The sequence below is a fragment of the Erpetoichthys calabaricus genome, chromosome 4 (genome assembly GCF_900747795.2).
Source record: "Erpetoichthys calabaricus chromosome 4, fErpCal1.3, whole genome shotgun sequence".
Lineage (NCBI taxonomy): Eukaryota > Metazoa > Chordata > Cladistia > Polypteriformes > Polypteridae > Erpetoichthys > Erpetoichthys calabaricus.
The window spans coordinates 120,672,167-120,689,543 of record NC_041397.2 but is presented as its reverse complement, the minus strand read 5'-3'; the positions used below and the strand labels follow the sequence as shown (position 1 = coordinate 120,689,543).

The 17,377-nt window shown below is 39.7% G+C and overlaps 2 protein-coding genes across 4 annotated transcripts in view; one reads left to right on the top strand and one right to left on the bottom strand.

Annotated features, from left to right (window-relative positions):
- nme7 (NME/NM23 family member 7) overlaps nucleotides 1-3,701 on the bottom strand; it is a 238,836-nt gene extending 235,135 nt beyond the window's left edge. For both annotated transcript variants that reach the window (XM_051926129.1, XM_051926130.1), the window contains exon 1: nucleotides 3,599-3,701. In XM_051926129.1, coding sequence (XP_051782089.1) covers nucleotides 3,599-3,601 — 3 coding nt within the window. In that variant the 5' untranslated portion in view covers nucleotides 3,602-3,701. The remainder of the gene's footprint in view (nucleotides 1-3,598) is intronic.
- Nucleotides 3,702-3,889: 188 nt separating this feature from the next.
- blzf1 (basic leucine zipper nuclear factor 1) overlaps nucleotides 3,890-17,377 on the top strand; it is a 32,515-nt gene continuing 19,027 nt past the window's right edge. Inside the window, exons 1-3 of one of the 2 annotated variants that reach the window (XM_028799728.2) lie at nucleotides 3,890-3,972; nucleotides 15,964-16,140; nucleotides 16,888-16,958. In XM_028799728.2, the coding sequence (XP_028655561.1) occupies nucleotides 16,937-16,958 (22 nt within the window). In that variant the 5' untranslated portion in view covers nucleotides 3,890-3,972; nucleotides 15,964-16,140; nucleotides 16,888-16,936. Of the gene's footprint in view, nucleotides 3,973-15,963; nucleotides 16,141-16,884; nucleotides 16,959-17,377 lie in introns of both variants that reach the window. The other variant, XM_028799727.2, reaches the window with a different exon arrangement.

Here is a 17,377-nt window from a genome sequence, read left to right as displayed (position 1 = left end):
CTTGAGCTAGGAGAGAAGTTCATTCTAAGTCGGTGGGGGGATGGAATAGCTGGCTGCTAGTAGCTTTATCAGCACATTTAGATGACAAAGGACTCTGGCTGAGAGGTGCAAACGGATTTAAGACACGATTTAAGGTGGGACGGATTTACGAGTTTTTTCGTAGGCTCTGGTAATTCTAGTGTTAATAATGACAATTAAAAACGAGCAGAGCAGACACACAGGCAAACAACACTGAATAAAGAAAAGCTGCAAGTACTTTAAGTTAGACCCACTAATTAGTAAATAATGGATTAATAAACAATTAGAACACCTGGAAAAATAGAATGAACATCAAGATGAAAATATTGTTAAAAAGAAAAAAAATACATTATTCCCATATAACTGCTTAGTACATTTTAATATTTTTCTTTTTTTTTTTTTATGAAACTTTATTGTTCCCAAAACACAGAACTTGGGAAATAACAGTTCACTTAATTAGCCCAGCAGTCCAATTAAAAACAGAAGCTGGTTGGAACAAAAACCTGCAACCACAGGGGGTCCCCAGGACTGATGTTGAGAAGCCCTGATTTAGAATATATCATTAGAATGGAAAAAAAAATCACAATTTAAGAAGGACCTCACACTGCAGAATTAAAACACTTCTTCTTCTTTTGGCTGCTCCCATTAGGGGTTGCCACAGCAGATCATCTTTTTCCATACCTTCCTGTCCTCTGCATCTTGCTTTGTGACACCCATCACCTGCATGTCCTCTCTCACCACATCCATAAACTTTCGCTTAGGCCTTCCTCTTTTTCTCTTGCCTGACAGCTTTATCCTTAGCATCCTTCTCCCAATATACCCAGCATCTCTCCTTTGCACATGTCCAAACCAATGCAATTTCGCCTCTCTGACTTTGTCTTCCAACTGTCCAACTTGAGCTGACCCTCTAATGTACTCATTTCTAATCTTATCCATCCTTGTCACACCCAGTGCAAATCTTAGCATCTTTAACTCTGCCACCTCCAGCTCTGTCTCCTGCTTTCTGGTCAGTGCCACCGTCTCCAACCCATATTACATAGCTGGTCTCACTACCATCCTGTAGACCTTCCCTTTCACTCTTGCTGATATCCGTCTGTCACAAATTACTCCTGACACTCTTCTCCACCCATTCCACCCTGCCTGCACTCTCTTTTTCACCTCTCTTCCACAATCCCCATTACTCTGTACTGTTGATCCCAAGTATTTAAACTCATCCACCTTCGCCAACTCTACTTCCTGCATCCTCACCATTCCACTGACCTCCCTCTCATTTACACACATGCATTCTGTCTTGTTCCTATTGACCTTCATTCCTCTCCTCTCTAGAGCATATCTCCACCTCTCCAGGGTCTCCTCAACCTGCTCCCTACTATCACTACAGATCACAATGTCATCAGCAAACATCATAGTCCACGGGGACTCCTGTCTAATCTCGTCTGTCAACCTGTCCATCACCATTGCAAATAAGAAAGGGCTCAGAGCCAAACCATGATGTAATCCCACTGCAACTTGAATGCATCCGTCACTCCTACCGCAGACCTCACCACTGTCACACTTCCCTCGTACATATCCTGTACAACTCTTACATACTTTTCTGCCACTACCGACTTCCTCATACAACAAATTTAAGAATTAAAACACTACCAAGAATTAGAATTAAATTAGAATTAAAACACTACCAAGTCATAATATTCATTAACACCTGCTATTGGCAAGGATTGTTTTCCAATTAAGCAGCTGGGTTAGAACAAAAACCTGCAACCATTGCAGCCCTTCAGGACTGATGTTGATTACCCTTATTTTATAAGATCATATGGATTGTTTTTTTTCTTTGTTGCTTATTCATTATTATTCTTACATGATCTTATTTTTCTTTTCTTGTAATATTCTCTTTGATATTTTGTAAAGCACTTTGAGGTATATTCTTTGAATGAAAATGTGCTATTATAAGTAAAAGTTGTAAATTTACACATAGCATGAATACAGTCAATAGAACAACTGTAGAACAGACTTTGTCCTAAAAAACTTTACAAAATCTTTAATGATCCTACACATTCTCTGCACTATAATCTCAACATTTAAGAGTTTGATAAGTGAAAGAATCTTGCAGTGTAGAATAAATACAAAACAAAAAGTCATTTGTACTTTCAGCATCAGGGCTGTTCAGAAGTGGCAGTTCAATTCTAATTTAGCTAATTCTTGATATATATAATAGCATCTGTGTGTAACACAACAATGACCCACAATTTCAGTGACCTGTCTGTGAATGTTAAAAAATTAGTTAATTTAATCCCTGCAATGCAAACGAATTGCAGTGTACAGTAATTTCAGTTTCCTCTCACCTCTAAATATGTATATACAGTATATATATTGACTTTTAACCGGGTCTGCAAAAGGGAGTTTGTCTGAGATGGACTGGTGTGTGCAGGGTTGGTTCCTACTTAAAAGGGCCAACAATACTAAATATTGGAGGAAGCAGGTTCTGAATGTGGTTACAAGGACATTAAGAGGGAAGCGGAAACTACAGTCCCGGTGTCAATGAGATAAAACATGGGTCTGCACAAACAGTTACTTACACAGGCAGCAGATGATATGACCAAAGAGATTTGATCTGTAGAGAAACCAGACCTTTTTCTTGCGAACATAAGTAAATGGATGAATACATGAAGATGTAAGAGTGAGAAAGAGCAGAAGAGCTTTTATGATCTCTCTAAGTCACCAAAATTTATACCCATTAGCAAAAAAAAAAAAAAGAACAAGACTGAATAATGCCTTGTTTTACATTGCTATAGTAATACGGTGACCAGACTTCCCGAAGGGGGAGCCCGAGCTTCTCAGAGCGCACGAAATTTCAGAGGGGTCTACTAAGCTTGCTTGATTACTGAATTACGTGCCCTTTTGGGACAATGAAAATCTGGTCATCTTAATAGTAGACGTTTCGAATCCCGTCTAATCGTTTAGAATCGGCAACGAAACTCTTTCGTAAACCACGAAAAAGCATATAATTACAATGGCAAAATTTGAGTCAGTAGTTAACTCATCCTGCAAAATGATGGAATGTGTGAAAAAGAACATCTTTTACATTAAAGTCATGCAGGCAAAACTATGAGAACGAGGAGTGTTCAGTTAGATGTATTTGTATATTTCCATGCTGTATTTTATATTAATAACAAATAAAATACACTATGCTTACATGCAGCATTAGATTATAATTTTAATTCATATTTGAAACTCAACTGCATAATATCTGCAGCTGAAAAATAACGGTTAACTAAACACATTCTATTATAAAAGTACCGGTCACAATTCAACCATTTTATGCTAAAACCATCAAATGTGACAGGTTAAAAGCAGCAAGTTTAACTTAACTTACACTTCTTGTTAGCTGTATGACAGCTGAATTAAAACATAACTTTCTTAAAGCAACCCTTATCAAAACAAACAAAGGTCTAGGTGTTTGGCAAAAATCATCAAATCCATAAATTCCCTCGCGTACAAATACTTCATTAAAAGCGAAGACAATAGTAATAATAGCAAATGACCACAAAACATTGGTCAGATTGTAAAAACATAAGCTCACCATTTCGCTTGGAGTACACGGTTGACAGGACGCTCAGCGGGTTGATTCGTCAGTTTACTTCGGATAGCGGGGGTCATCACTCTTGGCAACCAGGAACTTTAATAAAGCGCGCAGATATATTTTGTTGTTTAAGAGAACAATATATATTCCTTTATCTTTAAAGCCATAATACTTAAATAATAATGTATATATAAAATAAAATACTAATAATACTATAATTAGAAGTTTTCTTTTAATTTAAAAGAGTTCAAAGGTGAAGTAATCGGAAACCTGTTGTCGTCACTACCGGGTTACGTTTTGTTTAGGTGGCTGAGACCGAAGACGAAGTAACATTAATGTGTGTACGGAAGCTGATGTTCCGCTTTTCTGTTTATGTAAGTTTTATGTGTATTAAATTTGTAAATTCTCTTTTTTTTCCTCTCCCATCCAGTTCTCTGTAGATGCAATTTTAGTGCGGTCACGGTTCATAAAAGTGTATTTACTCTTGATGAGTTCATTCTTTTGTACGGAACTGCAAGGCAGAGTTAACTGCTGTAAAATATTAAGTGCTTTTAGAGTAAGTGTATTATATTTAAAAATTTGAAGATTAGTAAAACAGCAAAGTGTTGTGCTGCTTCTTTCTGGAAATTTGAGGTTGCAAGTGTGGTGAGATCGTAAAAAGAAAGGTTATTAATTGTTTAATATGTGTATTTAATTTTTATTTCTTTTGAGTTTGTTATTTTTGGATTACTGTGGTTGCAGTTTATAAATTGCATCCATCGCTGCACGGTTTCGTTTTAAGATAAATGAATAGATCCATGTGTCTTTATAATTTAAGTCACGCTGCGTTAGACTAGCAGACAAAAGAAACGAACCCCCTTCACTTTGGACATTCTTCAGAGGTTTCATTTCAGCGTCTTCCAGGTCAAACAGACCCAAGGGTGAATTTACTGAATTTTACAAACACGTATTTATTGATCTGTGTGTCAAAACAGCATGCTTCTAATTATTCTATCTGGTTTTTCCTTTATGATTTGTTTAAGTTACGTAAGCTCTGTTTTATTTCTGAATACACAATATGCATGGTGTAACGTTGTAGATCACTCTAGCTACTGTACATGGATTGAAAACCTTCGTTTGTAAACGTTCATATGTTTTATTCACACCACTCATACTCATTACAAATCAAATATTGATTACTTTTACTTGCATGCAAGGGCTGGGAAATTTTCCAGATGTCTTGTAGTTTTTTTACAAGACAATATTGACCTGCATTTCATATTCGATTTACTGTGGTTTATTAACTATTGGACACAGTAACTACATTATTTAAAAAATCTATAAACATTTTTAGACCATGCATAAATTCCACAACCACATGAACAGTTGTAAATTAGTTATGGAAGATAAATGGACTGGTTGGGTGGCTGAAATGAAAGGGTAGGAGAAGTCAGAATTCCGTTTTTGTGTGTTTTACTTTCTCACCCTGTAAATGCTGAATACTGAATAAAATGGTTTTGGGATGTGGAGGTTTAAAAAAATTCAATATACTGAATTGAAAGCAAGTTCAGATTACTACAGTATTTTGTTTTATGGTAACTTTTTAATTTTTTTTTTTGCCAAAACATTGTTTTATGCAGAAGCTATTGTAATTTTTTTTTTTTTACCTCAATACCTTTTAAGTTTAACATTCTCCTACCTGGTTAAACCCACCCAGTTTCGCAGCAGCATTGAACATAAAGGAGGATTCATCTCTGAATAGGACACCAGTAGATCACAGGACCCATTCACACTTACTCACTCGCTGGGTGTAATTATAATTTAAATATCTTGACAGAGCAATGAGGTTTTGTAACTAATTTGTTTTTGGATTTGTATTTTAGATAATATAAATTTTTAAGCGGGGTCAGGGGATTCATTTCATAGATTAAAGAATAATAATATTTTTGATAGCTGAAGTCCTTTGCTTGGCTGAAATTGTAACAGGAAAGAGTTTTTTGGTCATTATCTAAGACTAGGGGGCTTCGCCCCCTGCTCGCTTCGCTCGCCAACCCCTGATGTTGGGTAACCCGAAATACATTGATGTATGTATGAGATATATTGGAGTGTAAAGGTGTAGATGACAAACAAAGGAAGTAAAGAACCCATAGCATGGCACATTATAAAGATTTATTGAAATATTTCTTTATACACAACATTTGTAGTAAAGATGGTGTGTTGTCCTTGAATGAGTTTTCCTTGGTATGGAGTATCTACAACTTTAACTTTAATGTTAGATGAACGCCGAACTCTTGAGAAGGCTACATAAAGTTGTCCATCTCCAAGTACAGGCTCAGAGAGGTATATGCCAACTCTGTCCATGGTTTGTCCTTGGGATTTGTTGATTGTCATGGCAAATGCAGGTTTAATGGGAAATTGGCGTCGTTTAAGTGTAAAAGGTAATTCCAGGTCAAAACTTGTAAGGTCAACTGTAGGAATCAAAACAGTATTGTTAGAATGTGATCCTGTAAGTACTTTTGTAGACTTAGCTAATGGGTGACTGTTTGTGACTTCAGCGACGTTTCTCATTATCAGCTCTGTGTATTGCTTGTTTTCAGGAAGGGTCATTCTTTGATAGATTGCAACATCTGGATCTAACACGTAGATTTGTGCATAGTTGCGTTCGTGATTATGGGCCATTGCCAGCTGGTGGCCTGATATTTACCCCGGTAGATGCAAAAGCAAATGAACTATTGTAGGATCCAATGCAGTCCGTAAAGTTTTTACTTTTGGGTACATTGTTAGTTAGAAGCTTCCATAGATATTCAGGAAAGTCATCTAAAGGAGGTAGTCTAACCTGACCCGTTTGACAACAACGTGTAAACTCATTAGTTGTAGTGCCAGTTGTTTCTTCAGGGAAGTTAAGTGAATGACAATGACAGCAAATGATATTCATTAATCCTAATGAATGTTCATTAATAGTGGACTCATTACAGAATGCGTTGTCAGCTAATTGGCGGAATTGTTTAGCGGCTGTTTGTCGTTCCTTTCTTTGCCGTTTATGTATTGCCTCTGCTGTCTGAGAGTCGTGTTGTAGGCGCCTGCGCTCATTAATTGTATTCAGGCGGGCTCGTTTGTGTATGTCTGTCAGTTGAGATGTTTCGTTTTGGAGCCGTGACTCCTTTGGTTGCATTGTTTGAGAAGTGCACTGTAGGCGCCTGCGTTCATTGTTTTTATCCAGGTGGGCTTGTCTTTGTAGTCCCGTTAGTCGAGCTCTTTCTTTTTGGAGCCGTGCCTGCTTTGCTTGCGGCATTTCAGACGCACATTGTAGGCGCCTGCATTCATTGATTTTATCCAGGCGGGCTCGTTTGTGTATCTCCGTCAGTTGTGGTGTTTTGTTTTGAATCCGTGCCTGCTTTGCTTCCACAGTTTCAGATGCGCGTTGTAGGCGTCTATGTTCATTGTATTTGTCCATGCAGGCTTGTTTTTGTAGCTCCGTTAGTCGAGCTGTTTGGTTTTGGAGCCGAGACAGTTTTGCTTCCGCGGTTTCAGACGTGCGTTGTAGGCGCCCAAGTTTAATGATTTTATCCATGCGGGCTCGTTTTTGTAGCTCCGTTAGTTGAGCTGGATCGTTTTGGAGCTGTGACCGTGACTCCATTAGTTATCCGTTGTCTACCGTTAGTAATATGGATAATTGCACTTACTGTTAATACGGAGCGTTTTCTGTGGTTGTACACTTAATAATGCATCACTGTAATGTGATTCACATATGCTATATGGTTTGGATGTGTGAGGATGCCGAACGTTTAATACAGAGAGTTCGTTTATTCTTATTACCCGGACCATGCTGTGTAGTGTGGACGTTTAGTTCAGAAGCGCGTTGTAGGCGCCTGCGCCTTTCGTACATTATCGCGCCTTGCGTACTATCTTTGTGGACCTTTGCGGACTCTGTAGTGTCTTCCGTTTGACTCTGGGGTGCAGTGCAGAATCCTCTTTTCTGTGTGGCGTTAGTTGAGCTGTTTCGTTTTTGAGCCGTGACTCCTTCGTTAGTTGAGCTCTTTCGTTTTTGAGCCGTGACTCCTTCATTTGCGGTGGATCAGACTTCGCTTGCGGTTTATGAGACGCGCGCTGTAGGCGCCTGCGCACTGTCTCCTGCGTCCATCGCCGTGTACCTGGGTCCGTGCCTTCCGGTTTACCATTCTCGGTTAGTAATATGGATCATCTATGAGTTAATCTCTAGGCCAGTGCTTCCCAACCCGTGTGCCGCGGCACCCTGGTATGCCGTGAGCACGGACTAAGGGTGCCGTTGCCAGGTGTCAGAACATAAAAAAATTTGATTTGAACTGATAAAAATAATACCAGTTGCACCTCAAGACTAAAGTCATGCTACCTGTGTGCTTTAATACAGTCCAGCGTGCATCCTATTTCAACTGCAGTCTGATGAATTAATAAATACAAGGGGGCTCCGCCCCCTGCTCGCTTCGCTCGCCTACCCCCGGCGTTGGGTATCCTGAAATACATTGTTTGTATATCCGTCAGTCGAGCTCGTTCGTTTTGAACCCGTGCCTGCTTTGCTTCTGCAGTTTCAGACGCGCGTTTACTTCACTCCGCAGTGGTGCCACTCACAATATGGCGGTGACGCCTGTGCCTTCACTCCGCAGTAGTGCCACTCACAATATGGCGGTGAAGCCTGCGCCTTCCGTACTTTATGGACCCGTGGGGCCTCCGTAGCCTCTTCCGTTTGAATCTGGGCTGCAGCGCAGAGTTCTCTTATTTGTGTGGTTGTGTCGGTAGTCGTTAGCCATGGGCGCGTTGTTGCTTCATTACTCATTCACATCAGTTGAGCTCTTTCGTTTTTGGGCTGTGACTCCTTCGTGCGCGGTGGATAAGACTTCGCGTGCGGTTTATGAGACGCGCGCTGTACGCGCCTGCGCAGTACGTCTCATGGTCCCATCGCCGTGTCCCTGCGTCCATGCCATCCGGTTTACCATTCTCGGTTAGTAATATGGATTAGCTCTAATTTACTTACTTGCCACAGGGTAAGTGACGTTGCTTCCTGTTGTCTGTTTTTTTTTTTTTCCGCCGAAAATGGCCGACTGTAGTGAAAGTCGTAAACGTAAAAACAACAGCAGCATCAACGACCTCAATGAAAATGATAATGCGGGGAGCAGTAAAGTTGCAAAAACGAAAACACGATACTATCAGGACAGTTACTTGAATTATGGGTTTACATTTGTTGACAGAAAAGGTATTCAGCACCCGCGATGTGACCAAACATTACAGCTGAAGTTTAAGGACATGAATTTAAAAGAGTTTTGGAAAATGGTTGAAAAGGAACATCCTGTGTTAGGTGCTAAGGCTGTCGGCATACTTATTCCATTCTGCACCACTTATCTGTGTGAAAAGGCATTCTCGGCATTGACACTACTGAAGACAAAACACAGAGGATGTTTATTGTCAGTTGAAAATGACTTACGAGTGTGTTTGTCAACTGCAGTTCGAGCTCGTATTGACAAACTTTCAAATTCTCTTTGAAGCCAGCCTTCGCGTTAATTATGATGTTATAGTCTGCTTTGTGCCTTGTGACTTATTGCACTTTTCATGTTTGTGTTGTGTTCAAGTTTTTCATTTGAGACTGGTTTACTGGCAATTTATTTTTGTTACCTTTGTAAATGCAAAAATGTGTAGTTGGTACGCCTTATAAAAATAGGAATCTCATTCTATTCAACTGGTGAGTTAAGATTAAATTGTTAATTTGAGTAGTTACATATCAGAGTGAAGGGGTGCCGTTAGCTGAAAAGATTTCAGTAAAGGTGCCATGGTTTGGGAGAGGTTGGGAAGCACTGCTCTAGGCATTTGTTGATAGAATCTAAAAATGCTGCTTCTGTTTTAATGAAAGCTTCAGTATCTTTTTCAGTTATAGCTAATGATGGAAAATATGGGAAGTAATGTTACTGTTGACATCCAATCGTGTGTGTACATAGAAAAAGTATGATATTTAAGATATATTCATTCAAAAGACTCGTGCACTGTCTCAGTGAGACAATCTGTGAAATGTGATTTAGTTGAGCCTGGCATATAAGAGATGACTGGGAAGACAAAACTCTTATTTAAGTAAATATTGATTACAATAATTTTGTACATTTGACCTAACAGATGAATACAAATGCCATTAATGGTTCAATTCTCTAATTTGAAATTGTCAAGAGTTTACATTATTTTTGCAAAGAAGGTTTCTCTTCTAAGTGGCTTAAAGTAACTCAATAAATCAATCAAAATCTTTATTGTCATTTTAGCAATGAGACATTGTACAACGAAATTTAGGTGCAATTTTCCAATGCAAAAAAAAAAACACAATTACTCAAGTTAAAACTAAAATTATCCATTCATACATACATTATATTGCACTTGTCCTATAGCCAATGTTGACTTAGGGCTGTATTGTAAACATGAGAGCGTTTTAGAGTAGAGCCGCTGCACCTCTGCATTGAGAGAAATCAGATGTGGTGGTTCGGGCATGTTCTGGGCACATCTAACTGGGAGTTGGCCCCGGGGAAGACCCAGGACACGCTGGAGGGACTATGTCTCCCGGCTGGCCTGGGAACGCCTTGGGATTCCCCCGGAAGATCTAGAAGAAGTGGCCGGAGAGAGGGAAGTCTGGGCATCTCTGCTCAAGCTGCTGCCCCCACGACCGGATCTCGGATAAACGGTAGAGGATGGATGGAGCGTATTATATTGTAAACATGAAGGTGCACTTGATCAGATTGACCACTTAGCAGCATTCAGCATGGTGATGGCTGAAGGATAGAAACTGTTTCTCAGTGTATTTGTCTTGGTCTTTATGGATCTGAAACATCTGCCTGAAGGCAGGTGTTCAAACAATGCATGTCCTGGGTGTGATGGGTCTTGAAGAATTTTCTTGATGTTCCTGAGACAAGAACTATGTAGTTTTTGTAGTGGGGGGAGAGGACAGCCGACTATCTGCTGGGCGACCTTAATGACCCTGTGGAGCTCTTTCCTCTGTGCTACTGTGCAGCTGGAGAACCAGTAGGCCAGGATGCTCTCTACTATGCAGCGGTAAAAGGACGCCAGCAGTTTCTCAGGGATGTTGTTCTTCCTGAGAACCCTCAGGAAGTAGAGTCTCTCCCTAATGGTGACTCCCAAGAAGCGGAAGTCTGAGACCCTCTCCACACAGCCCCCATTGATGAGTGGCTGGATGTTGTCTGCCTTCTTCCTGAAGTCCACAATGAGCTCCTTGGTCTTGGCTGTATTTAGGGGCAAGTTGTTATTCCTACACCATGTTGTCAGCCGCTCCACCTCATCCCTGTAGGTAGACTCATCCCCCCAGAGATGAGCCCTACTACCGTGGTATCGTCGGCAAACTTAACAATTGTGTTACTGTGGTGGGCAGGAATGCAATCGTGGGTGTAGAGGGTATAGAGCAGGGGGCTCAGCACACAGCCCTGTGCAGAGCCACTGCTGAGGCTGATGGGTGTGGCGAAGTAGGGGCCCTACTAACCCTCTGAGTGCGATCACTCAGGAAGTCCTTGATCCAAAGATAGGTGGAGCTTGAAAGTTCTATGTCTGACAGTTTGGTCACCAGTCTGTGGGGTAAGATGGTATTAAAGGCAGAGCTGAAGTCTATGAAGAGCAGCCGTGCGTAGCTCCACTGCTGCTCCAGATGGGGCAGAACAGCATGGAGAACAGTGGTCACAGCGTCCTCCATAGACCTGTGTGCTCTGTAGGCAAACTGGTGCGGATCAAGCATGGGAGGAATGAATGACATGATGTGGTTCCTGATGAGCGTCTCGAAGCACTTCATAACCACAGGGGTCAGTGCAACTGGCCTGTAGTCATTAAGACTTTAGGCGTTATCATAGTGTTGAAACAGCATTCCTGAAAGTGTTCAATGACATCTCTCTTATTACTGACTCGGATGATGCGGCAGTCCTTCTCCTCCTTGATCTGTCCGCTGCCTTTGACACTATTGACCATGAGATATTGCTGTTGCAGCTTGAACATCTTGTTGGGCTTAAAGGGGCTGCTCTTAACTGGTTCAGGTCATATTTAACTGGTAGACACTTTTCAGTGACTTTTAATTCATCTTCTTCATTTACTGCTCCTCTTAAATATGGTGTTCCTCAGGGATCCATTTTGGGTCCTATTTTATTCTCCATATACCTTCACCCTATTGGAGCGATTTTTAGGAAATGTAACATTTCTTTTCACTGCTATGCTGATGATACTCAGGTTTATATTCCTGTCTGCAACTCTACAACAAATCAACTCCACAACTGTCTGTCTGAATTAAGATCCTGGATGGCTAATAATTTTCTTGATCTAAATCAAAATAAAACGGAGGTGCTTATAGTGGGTCCATCAGCTAAAGCCCAAATTGGTCTTGGACTTCTCGGCTCTTTCTCTGTCTTTTCCAAACCTCAAGTCCGCAATCTTGGTGTTACCTTTGATAGTAACCTCTCTTTAACAAGTAAATTCTGTAGTCAAGAGTTGCTTTTTCCAATTTCGTCTATTAGGTAAGATAAAGCCTTTTTTATCTTCTAGGGATCTTGAGATAGCTACTCATGCGTTTATTTTTTCTCGCCTCGATTACTGCAACTCGCTGTATTCTGGGATTAACAAATCCCTGATACACAGGTTACAGTTGGTCCAAAATGATGCCGCTCGCTGTCTGGTTGGGGCAAGAAAGTATGACTCTGTCTATCCTATTTTAGCTTCTTTACACTGGCTACCTGTCAGTTTTTCGAACTGATTTTAAAATCTTGCTGCTAGTTTTTAAATCTTTACATGGGCTTGCTCCTGCCTATTTATCCGAATTGTGTGTTTTACACCAGCCATCTAGAGTGCTTAGATCTTCTGGTCAGCTGTCTCTGGTTGTCCCTCGTACCAAGTGTAAAACCAAGGGGGACAGGGCTTTTGCAGCTGTTGCACCTCGCCTGTGGAACTCTTTACCTCATCATAAAAAGGAGTCGTCTACAATTGAACTGTTTAAAACAAGATTAAAGACTCATTTCTATTCACTTGCATTCCGTGACCTTCAGTAATACTGATGGTTTCCTATTTGTGATTATATTACATTACTTCTATTTTTTATGTATATAACATTACTTCTACTTATTATGTATTTTATTTTATGTTCATATATTTTATTTCTATTTATGTTTTATGTTAATTTGCTCTATTTTTGTAAAGCACTTTGGCCACAGCATTACTATGTTTTTTTTAAATGTGCTATATAAATAAATTGACATTGACATTAAGACTGGCGATGATCTGTTTCTTGGCCAGAGGCACTATGACAGAGGATTTCAGGCAGTATGGCACAGTGGACTGAGACAGAGACTGGTTGAATATTCTGGTGAAAACCCCAGCCAGTTGGTCTGCACAGTCTTTCAGCTCGCATCCTGAGATGCCATTCCAGCTGCCTTCCGTGGGTTGACAGCTCACAGCGTGTGTTTCACCTCGTGCTCCACCACTGTGAAGATGGGGCTGTTGTTGGTTTCTGGATGGGGTCTGGCTGTCTCTGGTGGATCCACTTCAAACCGGACAGAGTAGTGGTACAATTCCTCAGCCAGCGATAAATCACCTCCCACAGCTCCGGGTCTGGTCGTGTAGTTGGTCATATGCCTGGACACCCATCCACACTTGCCTGCCGTTGTTGCTGTCCAGGTGTTCCTTAACCTTCCTTTTATAATCTAACTTGGCCACTCAGATACCCCTCTTTAGGCTGGCACAGGCTGTGCTGTAGAGGCTGTCACCAGACTTGAAGGTAGTGTTCTTCTCTTTCAGCAGGTTTCGGACTTCCCTGGTCATCCAGGGCTTCTGATTGGGGTAGACAACGTCTGTGCAGTTCTTAATATAACACAGTACGCTGTCACTAAACACTTCAAGGTCTGGGTGTTCGAAGATGTCCCAGTTGGTCCTACTGAAACAGTCCTGTAGCTGCTGAGAGGCTCCATCTGGCCAGGTTTTAACTGCCCTTGTGCTGTTAGGGGCAGTTTTCCTGAGTGGGATGTATGCTGGAATTAAAAACAGTGACGTGTGGTCAGAGTGGCTCAGGTGAAGTAGCGGTGCAGCCCTGTTTGATGTTTGTGTAGACTTTATCCAAAGTGTTAGCTCCTCTGGTGGTACACTTGATGTGCTGATGGAATTTAGGGAGCAGAGATTTTAAGTCCACATGGTTAAAGTCCCCAGCAACAATATATACAGCATCAGGGTGCTTGGTCAGCTGACTGCTAAAAGTTCGATAGCCGAGTTTGCATTAGCGTCCGGTGCTATGTAAACAGCGGTAATCATGACCACAGTAAACTCTCTAGGGAGATATATGGGTCTGCATCTAACAGTCACATACTCCAGGTTCGGGGAGCAGGGACTGTCTACATTCACTGTATTTGTACACCAGTTGTTATTTATGTACACACATAGCCCCCCTCCTCTGCTCGTACCGGAGTCACTGGTCCTGTAATGGAGTTGTGCAGTGTAGCCTGTTAGCTGGATAGCAGAGTCCGGGATCAATGAATGAAGCCAGGATTCTGTGATAAACAGAACGCAACTGTTCTTTATGATGTTATTTGTTGCCACCTGTAGCCTCAGTTCATCGATTTTGTTGATGAGAGATCTGGCATTGGTGAGAAAAACACTGGGGAGTAGTGGTTTAACAGGCTGCCTACGTAACCTCGCTAACATGCCAGCCCTGCAGCCTCACTTTTGTTTTCGCTCTCTACGCCACCTCCGTCGCCTGGGATGATAATCCACGGAGAGCCAGGACTCCTCGCTATGTCTGCAGGAATGTCGTGGGAGTGGAGAAACTCTGGTGAAACACTCCCCTCGCTGCATACTCCGATCTTGAGAAGTTCCTGTCGCCTGTAGATGTCGGCTCGACAAGATGTACAGTAGGTAAAACAAGTAGTAATACTAGCACACACATGCACACAACACTGAAACGAAGAGCACCAAGCCACTGCGTCCAACTCATGTATGCAGTATATATTGAGATATAATTGAATTTTCACAGTAGATAGATAAATATCCACATACAGCTGTATGAAAGGGTTTTTCCTGTGCCGAAACAGAACCTTTGGAAACTCAGAGGTTGTAGTAGAAAAATGAACACTTGATGCCAGATGTCTGCCTTTGATAAATCTGATTTTATCTTGAGATATTATGCAAGGGAGAACGTACTCTATTCTTTACTTTCACTTGAAAGATTATAGTGGTTAGTTATTACGATTTCAGGAAAACTCTTCCCTTGCATATTCTTTTTACAGATTAGTGACTGATACTGAAAGTCAATTCATGATGTTTCCTGCAGTGCTCAGTTGAGCTTTTTCATAGTTTAAAGATAGTTGGAATTATTCCTTTTAGTTATTTCTCTGTTATATCTGGAGTATTGTAAAATGGGTTTAGCCATCATTGACAACTGTAGGCCTGGCAAGGTGCAAAAGTATACATCTGAGGTCTGCTGCAATTTAGTAGCATGAAAAGCAGCATACTTTCTTTTGGTCATGATGGAGAAGTTCAGAATGATGAAAAGAACATTTTTTCCCCTCAATAACTGGCTTGTCAAAGTTACAATAATAATAAAAGTCATCTCAAACTATTTTTAATATACTGTATTGCAGTTCTGAAACCTTATTGAACGTAAGAAAGCAGGGGTCAAAGCATACCCATTGATATATGTTTTCTGTTGATTCATGATGGGCAGCCAATGGTCCAGTGCAACTTAATTAGATGTGGCTGAACCATGAAGTAACAGTATTTCAAAATATTTTAAGCTGATTATATAATTCAGATAATTTTGGTTTCTTCCTATATATGAACTGTTCACTGAAACAGGTGGTGCAGTTTTACAAATCCAAAATAATAAGGGAAAGGTATGTAACCATTCAGCATTTGAGTACACAGCCGAATAATAAGGGATGCTTCCCTAACAGAAATTCAAGTCAAGGTTATTAGTTGCCATTTATGTTACATTTTACTGAAATTAGGTTTAAAGTAGCAGTTTACAGATCTATACTTCTGTACATTGCTTAATTTACTAAATGCATATGCAATGATTCTTATGCACAGGATAGCACTAATGTCATGCACCAAAGGTGATATTTAAGAGCACTTCCAAAACCCTTAATATGTAAAACCAGTTAATACTTGTGATGAGAAATAAAGAAAGATGGCCAGCGGAAACTATGTTGAATTTTGTCTATATGGTTTAGTGTGTGTGGTTGTGTAATTAGAAAAATGTCTGTTATGTTTGCTATGGTTTAATGATACTTCATCCAAAATTATTAACTAAAATTTACAGTGTTTTGCAAAATTTGGAAGGTTTTAACAATTTGCTGCATTACAAATTGTAATTAAAAATCTTGTCTCTGTATTTATTTATATTGCAGATATACAGTATGCTCAAGAAGAAAAGTGTTAAAGAGCTTATGTGTCTCAAAAAATATTAAATGTCATAAAGTAAAATCTGGAATAAGCATTTGGTCTCCATGCAGTGGTAATTTGCTTCAGTCATCTTTTGCTACAGTAACAGCATTAAGTTCTTTGGCAGTCAGTTTGGAGAATTGGTAAGAATAATTTTTTTTCTGTTCCTTTTTGGCATATTTACTCCACGTCCTTAAAAAGCCTTGATTTGTAAACCACTGCATGTAATGCCAAAGGGTACAAATGTGGCAAAATATTTTAGACCTTTGCCTACCAATCCAGGGACCTTGGGTTGATTCCTGGCCTTTGCATTGTCTCTGGTTTTAGCAAGTTCTTCCAATGTCTATGTGGGTTTCTCAGTTTCTTCAGAATATTTATTTTTAGAGGATTTGTGTGCACTGTGGTGGATTCGCATCTTGTTCACAGTCCATACCTTGTGTCCAGTTGTACCTGGAGTAAGCATTAGCATCCCTTGTACTTGTTTTTCTGAAAAAAATTTTTTTGACATTTGTACATGGCTCTTGTTTTGTATTGAGTTCTGAGTTCTTTGACATTCCAGTCCACCAAATGTCATCTTTTTCTAAGTGCATTTTTAGGATTATTCACAAATTGATTGTTAAACAATGCTAAATTTCTCACTATCAAAAGTGATTGAAACATTTTAACTAGTTAATGTATAACACATTTTCATTAATGTTTATTATATAAGTATTATATGATTAAAGTTCTGTAAAGGTCCAAAATTTAGTTACTAATGGTACTATAGCAGGAAGAAGTTTGCCAATCAAAGCAAGAGCATTTTGGTTTTCAAGCCTTTATCAAATGTATGTTACATAGGATCTAAGTTGAATGAAGAAATAAGTGTTTCATTTTTCTTTTTGTTTCAGCAGAAAAACTAATTATAGAGAAATTGTTTCTGTCAAGAAACTGTCCACAATAATGTCTGTTACAAATGTAAAAGGTGAGTGGAATAAAAAAAGATGCTCTTAAAAAAAAAAAAAACTGTCATGTTTTTACACAGAATTTACTATTTATTTTCATTCTCTTACAACAAATTAAAGAATAACATTTCAACAAAATGTTTTATTTCATTTCTAGATGCATAAACATGAGGTTGAAATGTATTCCATTACTATAGGCAGTGGGCAGAAAACAATGTTTGTTCACTACATGGAACATTATATACATGACATATTTATATAGCATGTTTTCATACAAAATATGTAGCTTAAAGAGCTGTAGAAGAAGTTAAGACAAAATTAAAGTTACAAAGGATACATTATTAAATAAAATGAATTACACAAATAATAAATAAATACAGACTTCCATAATATAGATAAACTAGCAAAATACCCGCGCTTCGCAGCGGAGAAGTAGTGT